Here is an 11,158-nt window from a genome sequence, read left to right as displayed (position 1 = left end):
CCAGAACGCCCCCAGCCGGAGAGGCTGGCATCCGTCGTGACCACTGTCCGGCAAAAAATAATTTCCCGGTCCGAAGTACCGGAGATGTCAGCCACCACACTAGGGAGGACCTGACCAGGCGACTTCACCCAAATCTGGTAATCCAGAGACGAAGGGAGCTTGTCCCAACGTGACAGAATGTCTGTAACACTCGGGTGTGGAATTGGGCATACGGAACCGCTTCGAAAGAGGCTACCATGGGACCCAGAATTCTCTTGCAAAGGCCGTACACCCTTCAAGGGTAAGTCCTCCTAAGGACCTTTTAGAGGTTTGGTCCACAGACCAACACTTTAGCCACACAAGGTGGCACAGTACCACCGCGGAGGCCCTGGAGAACAAGATGAGCGCACACAGAGCTCAGGAGCATTATGTGCCTCCAGCTCCTGCAGCAGAGACTTTGCCCGCTCGGTAATTGTCTGACACTAGAGCTCCGGCCAAAACTCCGGTCTCACTGCCGACCCCACTACTGTGAACATGTAGCGGGCCACAGCCTCAGCTCTCCTATGTGCGGGGTCCATAAAGGCGGGAGCCCCTTCCACAGGCAACGTGGTAGACTTGTTCAGTCTGGACACAGGGGGGGGGTCTGCTGACGGAGGACTTTTTTTTTTTTTAGTCTTCCTCAAGAGGATAACGGACCGCAAAGTATTTTGGTACATCAAAAACTTTCTGCAGCAGATCCCATTCCTTGTATAATATATTGTCCAGGTAAGGAACACAAGGGAACACTTTGGCGGTGCAGGGCAGTGTGCAGAACCCAAAAGGGACCGGCGTCTGATGTCTCCGCCGTCCTCAAGTTTGAGTATCCCGCACCGCAGTGATAAAAGCTCCAACAAAAGCAGAGTCATCCTCACTGACCGTGTGGGCTAAGCCTGCAACATCTGACATGACAGAACCAGAGCCAGCAGCAGGGTTTGGTTCCGTGTCAGAGCCGTCCCGAGGCGCAGGGAGGGGGTTTTTACCCCCCTTCTGGCCGCTTGTCACTTCAATCCTGCCGATAAACGCCTAAGGGACTGCCGTATGGGCTCAACAGAGACCGCAGGGGCACTAAGGGTTAACTCAGGCATGGTTTGGGTAGAAGCCTCTGTTCAGACTCTATGTTGACCCACCGCTATGCCGCCCTAGTACTGCAAGGCAGAGACCCACAGGTTACCCTCCCGGCCTCAAAACAGAGCAGGGGACCCCCAGGTAACTCACCACCCGGCCAGGCTGTAGTGCTGCTGAAGCGCTGTCCACTCTGCGCCGTCCCTCAAGAAGCAATTCGCGGGCTGCAAAATGGCGGCCATACACGTGTTTAAAGCAACAGTGACACAGCAGAAAACAGCCCAGCACACACAGCAACTCCAGTACAACAAATGAATAGGAAGGGAGAAGCTGCTGCTCCAGGTGAGCACACCTGAGCAATCAATGTCCACTCAGAAACAGGTGGGTGCCTGCAATGCATGAGGCAAAAACTTGAAGGCAGGGTATGGACAGCCGCACACCAACGAATCTTAAAAAAGTAAGCCTTTAATGGTGAAAAAGGAAAGGCACTACAAAAAAATTAATAGCACCACACAGCAGCACAGCCCCCCTGGTGAGAGCCACAGGCAGACCCAGCCGCCACCCAGCATGGGGAAGGAGGGAGAGGAAGTGAGAGATGAAAGCAGGGCAGACCCTTATTCGACCTCCCCAGGGAAGCACCAGCCATATCACCTTGCCAGGGCAAGGGGCCACTACTTACCCATCCTGCAACCACCGGCTGGAGGCATTCCGGACAGAACCAACGTCTGTGTCTGGCCGACAGCCATGCCGTTTAGCACTGTGTCAAAGCCATAGAGACCGGTCATATGTGTGCCCTGGAACATGTAGTTCCCCGGCCACCCCTGGAGCAACAGGGCATGTCGTGGACGACCCAGAGCTGAGGGCCAGCACACGCGCGATGGCCGAGCATGGGGGGGGGGGGGGGGGACTACAAGGATCGAGATCCAGCCCGTTACCCAGTCGGCAGTTGATAGTAGAATCTCAGAATTCGAAAATTCAGGCACAAAACAAAAATTAAAATTAAAAAAATTAAATCGCAAAAAAATTCCAGAGTACATGGACTGCAGAAGGCCATGTCTACTCCTGACGCTAGACAGAAAAAAAACTGGAGCTGCTGAGTCAAGAGTGGGTTATACCCGGGGGACCACGCCCCCTGGGAGGAGCTGTACTGAAAAGTGTTTTAACACTTGAAGTGCTGTTTTTTTTCTGCCTAGTCTCTCCTGGAAGGAAGGATAGAATACCCCAAGGTCAATTGCTGCTGTGTCAGTCCATGAACGGAAGAGAAAAAAAAAAAAAGACGCCAATTTTGTTTGGGGGCCACGTCACATGACCACGCAATTGTCAGTTAAAGCGATGCAGTGCCGAATCACAAAAAGGGGCAAGGTCCTTAACCTGCATTATGGTCCGGGTCTTAAGTGTTTAAAAGCAAAATTGAAGGATGGAAGTAAGTGAAGGAGGACTGCATTAAGGTAAAGAAAGCCATTTAGGAGAAGTAAAAAAAAAAATTGTACCTTTACAACCCCTTTAAGGCAGTCATTGCCAGTAAAGGATTCGTAACAGAAAAAAAAAAAAATTAACATTTGTGATTATAGCCAATTCTATTTGAGCCCCTGAAAAAGAGGCGACTTAATATAAAAATGGTTGCAGTTACTTAAATGTATTCTTGATATGTTCAACCCCTTGAATTTAAGCATTTGGATTTCTTAGTTTTAAAAATTCTTGTAGCATAAAGAGCCAAAAATAAGATAGATATCCATCTATCCAACTGTATATAGTGCAAAAAGGATGCATTCATGGGTAAAAACACATTCAATCCTAAACAAATCAAAAAGGCAACGGTCAATTTTTGTTTATGCTAAAAAATCATTTAACTTAACTGGCAACATAACATTCAGTAGGACAACATCTTTTTTTTTTATGTCTTTGCTGTTCATAACAGCTTTTTATTAAATCATTATTTAGAAAGGGAACAATACAGTACAGTAGAGAAAAAAAAAAAGTGGCAACAGGGTATAAAATAAAATAAATACTTTGCCAACGTTAAACAATGCAAATATGAAGATCTCCCATGAGCAACATGAAACCCACAATCATGCTTTTGGCACTGGAAAAAGGCAAATTTACCATTCTAAGTGGTGATGCCCTGCCATTCCACCTTACTAAGTCAGATGTTTAACATCTAGAAGAGAAAAAAGGGAGCGGCCTTTAATTATAAGGGGATCACACACCTACCTTGTGGGGTAGTGACACCGTCTTAATTACTGCCCATTTAACCAATCTTGCCCCTAGAAATAACACTCAAATTGGCAAAGTTTTGAAAATACTTGTGGCAAAATAACTGCATGATTTCACATTACAGACAAATCTAGATTTAATGGGATCTCAGGGTAGGTTATGGACATCTTTATTTTCCATCAGTAGTCAGTTTGGTTGTTCAAGTTTAGATTAAGTCCATCCTTCCCTTTCTCCATTCAAAATTAGAAGCAAGCAAAAAATAATTAAAAAAAATAAAAATAAAAAAAAAGGCATCGTATTAGGCCAAGGCTTCTCAAGTCTGACTGAGCAGGAAATTCCAGCAGGTTTTGTTCTTGAAGTAGTCGGGTTAAATTTCTTGGCAAGTAAAGGCCAGAGCTCATTTAGCCAATAGGAAACAATTTTCCTCCAAAAAGTAAGCTTGTTTGTCTCTCCAGGTTGTAGTGGAATACTTTGTATTGGTGTAGAGTATATAGAGATTCCATATTCACTGGGCACTTTAGTGAGGTCGGCTGCTGCTGGATTCTGAGGGGTGCCTACTCCGTTGGCTTGTGTAACCGTTCACATAACCATTAGTCTGCCTCTTTGTTAATCCACCATTTAGGATATCTTGGATGTGCTGAACAATTAGGTTAATAGCCACTGTTGAGGAAAAATAAATAAATATATATTTTTTTAATAATCAAAGTAAGACAAAAGAAAACGAAAAGACACAGCACACTTCAGGAGGCGCAACTAAAACCTTGGGGGCCTAGATGAGAAGAAACCATGAAGGGCCCCTAACCCTCTTCTTCCCAAGCCTGGTGGCAGGATGCCAGGGCGCAGTCGCAAGGGCAACCTTGGTAGCTGCACCACATTATTATTTTTTACAATATTTGATCATTTTTACTTTGGGAGCTTTGGTGAAATATCTAGGGTCAAAAAAGAACTCAATGTCTCACAAGGTAGAAGATCAAACTAAAGCAAACTATTTACTATGCTTCAGTTTGTAAATGAATAATCAGTGATTGGTAACATTCATGACAAGATAGGGGCCAGTAAATGACATTTACCAGCCCCTTCCCCGTGCACCATATTGACATATCCCCCGCAACAGCTGATGGGAGGGGGGGGGGGACCCAGCAGAGCTATGGGGACAAGGAAAAGCCAGAAGAGCGCATGGGGCAGCAGAAAAAAGTTAGTTAAGATGTGCGGCAGCATAAAAAACAGGTGTCTAACCAGCAGACCTCCAGTTGTTTGCAAAACTACAAGTCCCATCATGCCTCTGGGAGTCATGCTTGTAACTGAGCTGAGCTTTTCATGTCACACGACAATGGCATCACACATTTGGGCAAGTATACAGAAGAAAAGAAAAAAAGACCCACCATACTGGTCCTGGGCCCATAGGTGTGAGAGCCTAGGAACCAGTGGGCAGGGGGTTAGGGTGCCTTTTCTGAAGGGCTGTGAAAGTGATCAGGCAGCTGTAAAGCTGCCTGATCACTTCCATCTGAATGCCAACAGTCTTGCTTGTGAATTTAACATGCACCACAGCCTGTCAAAACTGGTGGCTACATCTATATACACATTGCAGGCTGAAAGTGGTTTACTGGCATTATGGCTGAAGAGATCAGCCATAACCCTGCTATCGTGTTTGTTAGTAGACGGCTGGCGCTTGTTTAGAAACCCCCCCCCCCCCCCCACCCCGGTTGTTTTTTTCCCCCCTTCTTCCCTGCAAAGTAAAAAGGCAAAAACGTGCTAGTATGCATCACATACTAGCACATTATGTGACACTTGCCTGCAAAACTAAGCCCACATCATCCCCGCTGCAGGCCGCATCCACCTTCGCCCGTCTTCCTTCCAGGGCCACAGACTCCAGCTCTGACTGGCTGAAGCCGCATGACGTCACACCCACATGAAGAAACCGCATTGACGGCCGTTCCTTCACAACGCATGCGCCAAAATGACCAATCTGTGCAGAAAATATCTAAAAACGGTGTACGTTTAGGAGTTTACAGTTCCTATAGGCAAGCCTTACCTATTAGGTACAACTTACACAGGGAAGTTTACAACTTACTTAAGGTGCCATTACACCGAACTAGATAGGCTGTGTGGTGTAGGTGCCGTTTTTTTTTTCAGTGTAGAAAATACCAAGCAACCACACCCCCCCCCAACCCCTTCACCCCACGCTCCAGCCTTCAGGTAATATCACGCTCCAGCCTTCAGGTAATATCACCCTCTTAAGAGACCCAAAGAGCCACCTTTCTGCTGCAGAGCTGTCTGGGAATGCGCATGCATTTTTTTTGCTCCACAAAAGCTCATGGCGCCACTGAATCGCTGTAAATCGCACCCCTGCTTCTTTCGCCAGCTACTGAATGACCATGGCTGGAGCCTGCACCATTGCTGCTGTATTGTGCCTGTGAAGGGTACAGGAAGTGTGCGCCACTACTTCCACCCAAAAGTTTGGGGGAAGCGGCATGGAGAGTGGCAGTGGTGAGCAGGGAGAGAAATTGCATTTCTGGGTAGAGATATAAAATTGTGCACGCTCATGGAATGGTGACAAACTACGGTGTTTATGTCTCCATTGGCGACGCTTTAAAAGCCTTTACAGGTTACCAGTTTAGAGTTAGAGGTCTGGTGCTAGAATTATTGCTCTCGCTCCAATGCTTGTGCAGATACCTCACGTGTGGTTGAAATACCCTCTACATTTGTGTGCGTGACTTGCATATGTTTTCGCTTCTGCGCACGAGCACGGAGGGATTAATCACTTTTATTCCTATAAACAAGGAATGTCAATATCCCTTGTAATAGAAATTAGGATGACAGATCTTCTTTCTGGAGAGATCTGGGGGTCAAATATACTTTTTTTTTTTTTTAAAGCAAAAATATTAAAAAAGTGTTCCGTGTCACAGATGTAACTTATAGGGAGTGCAGTGAATGATGAATAGTTGGACGAGACGCTGCGCTGAGAATAAGGATACCTTAGGGACAGCACATATTAGAGCAGTCTTCATCAGAAATATTACCAACGTCTCGAATGTTAACTCTCTGATCACCTATAAGAGCAGCCGGCTGCACTGCCAGATCGTTTCTCGGGCGAACCGGCAAGTCCAAGAAACACTGACAGGGTTTACTTTAAGTAGCATAGGTTTCTTAAAATAAAAATGTACATGTCTTACTGACCGAGACTTTGAGTAATAGATGTGGCACATGAAGGAAGGGAACAAATGTTTTTACATCAAGCAAATCTAGTGTCATGTTATGACATTCACTTACCCAGGTTATCAGCACCTCTAGGAATGATCACATCTGCGTATTTCTTGGTCTAAAAAAAAAAAAAAAGAACACTTTAGTAATCCTTCAGCCAAAATATGCATTAGCCAAGACACACACACACACACACACATTTTTAAAAGCACCATAGGTGAAACAATAGGATTTTTTGTACTCCCCGTAAAATCCTTTTCTCCGAGTCCATGGACGGACACAGCCCCTTAACCACTTTATCCCCGGGCCTGTTTTTCAGATTCGGTGTTTACGAGACTAAAACATTTTTTTTTGCTAGAAAATTACTTAGAAAAAAAATATATATATGTTTGGGGGTTTTTAACACCCTAGAGAATAAAATGGCAGTCATTGCAATACTTTGTCATACCGTATTTGCGCAGTGGTCTTACAAGCGCACTTTTTTTGGAAAAAAATCACTTTTTTAAATTAAAAAATGACAATAAATTTGGCCCAATTTTTTTATATATTGTGAAAGATAATGCTACGCCGAGTGATACCCAACATGTCACGCTTAAAAATTGCGCCCCCTCGTGGCATGGCGTCAAACTTTTACCAATAAAAATCTCAATAGGCGATGTTTAAAAAAATTCTACAGGTTGCATTTTTTGAGTTACAGAGTAGGCCAAAGGCTAAAATTATTGCTCTCGCTCCAACGATCGCGGCGATACCTCACTTGTGTGGTTTGAACACCGTTTTCATATGCGGGCGCTACACGCTTCTACGCGCGAGCTCGACGGGGCGCTTTAAAAAAAATTGTTTTTTTCATTTAGTTTTATTTATTTTACAATTTTTAACACTGAAAAAAAAAAAAAAAAAAATGATCACTTTTATTCCTATTACAAGGAATGTAAACATCCCTTGTAATAGAAAAAAAAAAAAAAAGCATGACAGGTCCTCTTAAATATGAGATCTGGGGTCAAAAAGACCTCAGATCTCATATTTAGGCTTAAATGCAAAAAAAAAAAAAAAAAAAAAAAAATATGTTGCTTTAAGACGCTGGGCGGGACTGACATTTTGACGTCCCTTCCGCCCAGCAGAGCTATGGGGACGGGTGAAGGAGATTTTTCCTTCAGTCTCGTCCCCAGCCGAACGGTCCCGATCGCCGCTACCGATAGCTACGGTAAGCGGCGGAGGGCGCGGGAAAGTGGCGGGAGGGGGGGCCCTCTCCCGCCACCGATAACGGCGATCTCGCGGCGAATCCGCCGCGGAGACCGCCGTTATCGTGTACCGGACCGCCCACTGAAGAGATGAATATCTCGATTGTGGCAGCAGCTGCTGCCGTTACCGAGATATTCATCTTTAAAGTGATGACGTATAACGACGGTGGGCAACTAGTTAAATCTTGACAAGTGGGTTATGTTCCCTGTTTACAGGAGAGGACTAGGCAGAAACAGGTTAGATAATTAAATAGATGTTACATTAACAGAGTTGAACATTCCCGCCCAGGGGGCGGTCCCTTCAGACATAACCCTTCTCACTGCAGCCTCAGTTCGTAACAAGCAGTACAAACCTAAAAAAGGAGGGGTGGGTGCTGTGTCCGTCCATGGACTCAGAAAAGGATTTTACGGCGAGTACAAAAAATCCTATTTTCTTTCATTGTCCATGGACAGACACAGCTCCTTAAATCTTGACAAGTGGGACGTCCCCAAGCAGTGTCAAAAACGAGGGGTGGCAAATATATCAGTAAAACCAATTTTAAACTTCACCCCAAAACAAGCAGAGCTCCTCAACGGAGGAGGTGCAACTTTAAACAGTCGCCAGTTGCAAAAGCTAGCGGCCGAAAGCAGCATCAGAAGATGCACTCACATCAACCATGTAAATTTTGGAAAAACTGTGAACGGATGACCAAGTCGCCGCCCCGCACACCTGTGACACCGACGCATGTCAGAAAAACCCAGGAAGTACCAGGTGCCCTGGTCGAAAGTGCCACGACCGGAAAAGGGGGGCCCGCCCCCTAAGAGCATAGGCCTGTATGACGTCTGTCAGATCCACCGACACAGGGTGGTCAACGAGACCACCAGGCCCTTTGTGGGCCAGACACTGACACAAAAGCGTTTTTAGATCTCTAAAACTGAGCAGGCAGGTACACCCGCAAAGCACGTACCACGCCTAAAGTATGAAAAGCAACCTCCATAGGATGCGCTGGCCGAGGGCATAGGGATGGAAGAACAATGTCCTTTCAGGCGAAAAGCTGAAACCACCTTCGGAAGAAGGGAAGGTCACGGGCGCACCACCACCTAATCCTTATGGAGGATCAAGCATGGTGGCTTGCAAGACAAGCCCGCCAACTCAGAGACCCCTCTAACAGAAGAAAAGGGCCACCTTCTGAGATAGTGTCAAGAGAAAATCTCTGAGGTTTCCAAAAGGAAGGTTCCTGAAGAACCGAGAGCACCAGAGTCAAAACTCATGGGGGAAGAGATGGGCCAAGAGGGGAAAGTATATGACAAACCCCCTGCACAAAGAGGTACCTGCCAGGGACCGGGCCCCAAAAAGGCCACCAAAAGAACACAGCCAAGGCTGAAATCTGCCTTAAGCGATTTGAGATCCACTCCAAGCTGTAAAAAAAAAAAAAAAAAAAAACAGCAGGACCCTGGCCACCGAGTATGTCCGTGGACGTCACTTCATCTCTTCGCATCAGAGAGGCCTGCCAAGTCCGACTGTAGATCTTTCCGGAAGACTACCATGCCCTTAGCATGGTTGAGATGACCGAGTCGGACAGACCCCGGTCTCTTAAAGTCTGGCTACCAACAGCCATGTTGAGCAAGTCAGTGACTGTACAACAGGAGGAAGTATGGGACCTCGAGACAGAAGGACCTCTCGCCCTGGCGACCGCCAGGGTACCTCCGCTATGAGGCGCCCGAAATCGGCATACCGAGGCCAATCTGGAGCGATTAGAAACATCGGGATCCCCTCAGCCTCCACTCTGTGGAGCAGCCGAGGAAGCAACAATGGAGGAACGGCATAAAGCCGTCGATACAGACCCCACAGGGCCACCAGCGAGACTTGCGTGTTAGTACCAGAGCACTACACTAGACCTGGCCACCCCTGCGGTGGAGACGAGCGGCCAGGAGATCCAGGAGCCATCTCTCCTGCCCTGTGAAACTCACTTCCTGCAAGGGAGCCGAAACACCCCCAAGCACAAAAAACAGTCACCCTGGTCCAGCATCAGGTGACTCCAGTAGTCCGCCTGCCGGTGTACCCGATGGTAGACCAAAGCCACGGCCCTGACGTTGTCGGCTGAATCCAGATCGGACGACCTTGCAACCTCCTCGAACACGAGTAGAATCAAAGCCTGATCACCCAAATAGTAGGACAATGAACGGTAGACAGGGTCCACAGCACCCAGGTGGCCTCCCACCCAGGTACTAACCAGCCCGACCCTGGGTAGCTACCGAGATCAGACGAGAGCGGACACATTCAGGGAGGTGTGACCATAGGTCCACGCAAGTCCAGCGACTCAGGGCCATCTGGACCCCCCCCAGGTGTCCCCACAACCCGTGAGGACTGCGTCTGTCTTAAAAACACCAACCACTGGAAGGAAGAAACAACTTCCCGGGTCGAAGAGTCGGGGATCTCAGTCACCAACTCAGAAAGACTGACTAGGTGGCGCACCTGAATCTGATGATTTCAGAGACAAGAAAAGGTTTACCACCTGGACAGTATTTCCCCTGGAAAGCCAGAGTGTGGAACCGGAGAAAAGACAGATAGCGTGATGCCAATACCTTTCACCGCAGACTGAAGAGTCTGCAATTTCTCCAGGGGAAGAAGGACCTTCGCCACCGAGGAGTCCGGATCAACCCTAGATACTCCACCGTTGAGTCGGAACCAGGACCGGCTCTAAATGTTTAGCACCCACCCGAAACTTCGGAGGGTCTGAATGGCTATAAACACATCCACTTGGTCTGAGACAGAAGCTGTTCTCAGAAGAAGGTTGATGAAGTAGCCCACGAGGCAAAGCCTCGCTGTCCCAAACAAAGTTATGATAATTGCGAGCTCCTAGGTGAAAACCCTTGGGGCTGACGCCAGCTCAAAAAGGGAGGGCCACAGACTGACAGAAGCCCTCCCCCATCACGAATTACAGAAAATTCTGTGACATGTGCAAAACGGGACATGCATGTATGCGTCCCTTCGGAACTACACAATGTTCAAAGGTATTCAGGGCCGGGGGCCCATAGAAAGCCCCAAACCTCCCGTCCTGCAGGAAAGGTAAAATTACCCCACAGCTTAGCAAATCCCACACTGCCCAAGGCAGACCGACAAGGAAGACACGAGGAAAGAACTATGTTCTGTGGAGAGGAGTAAACCTTATCTAGTACTCCGAAGAGACCACCTCGCAGACCCACTGGTCAGAGTAGGGAGGTTCACTGAATTGTGAACCTGTAAGCTGCCCCCCCCCCCCCACCTGGAGCAGGGAGAGAAGGCTACATACATTGGCGGGATTTGGGTGCCGGCATGATCGCCCAGGGACGGATTAGTCCCCCAGCTGAGCCCTTGTCGGCCTGGGAGGGTTGCCCTTTAATAATACATACACAAAGTGTGTATGTATATTATGGAAGTGTATGCACACATGTCTTTGGAGGGT

General features: G+C 47.4%; 1 protein-coding gene across 1 annotated transcript in view; it reads right to left on the bottom strand.

Moving 5' to 3' along the window:
* Positions 1-3,388: 3,388 nt before the first annotated feature.
* UCK2 (uridine-cytidine kinase 2) overlaps positions 3,389-11,158 on the bottom strand; it is a 51,425-nt gene continuing 43,655 nt past the window's right edge. Inside the window, exons 6-7 of the mRNA XM_040359743.1 lie at positions 6,565-6,613; positions 3,389-3,954 (exon numbers count right to left, since the gene is read on the bottom strand). Of these exons, the coding sequence (XP_040215677.1) occupies positions 3,812-3,954; positions 6,565-6,613 (192 nt within the window). The 3' untranslated portion in view covers positions 3,389-3,811. The remainder of the gene's footprint in view (positions 3,955-6,564; positions 6,614-11,158) is intronic.

This window comes from Rana temporaria, chromosome 7, assembly GCF_905171775.1.
Source record: "Rana temporaria chromosome 7, aRanTem1.1, whole genome shotgun sequence".
Lineage (NCBI taxonomy): Eukaryota > Metazoa > Chordata > Amphibia > Anura > Ranidae > Rana > Rana temporaria.
Note: the sequence above shows the minus strand (reverse complement) of the source record. Positions and strands in the feature narration are given on the sequence as shown.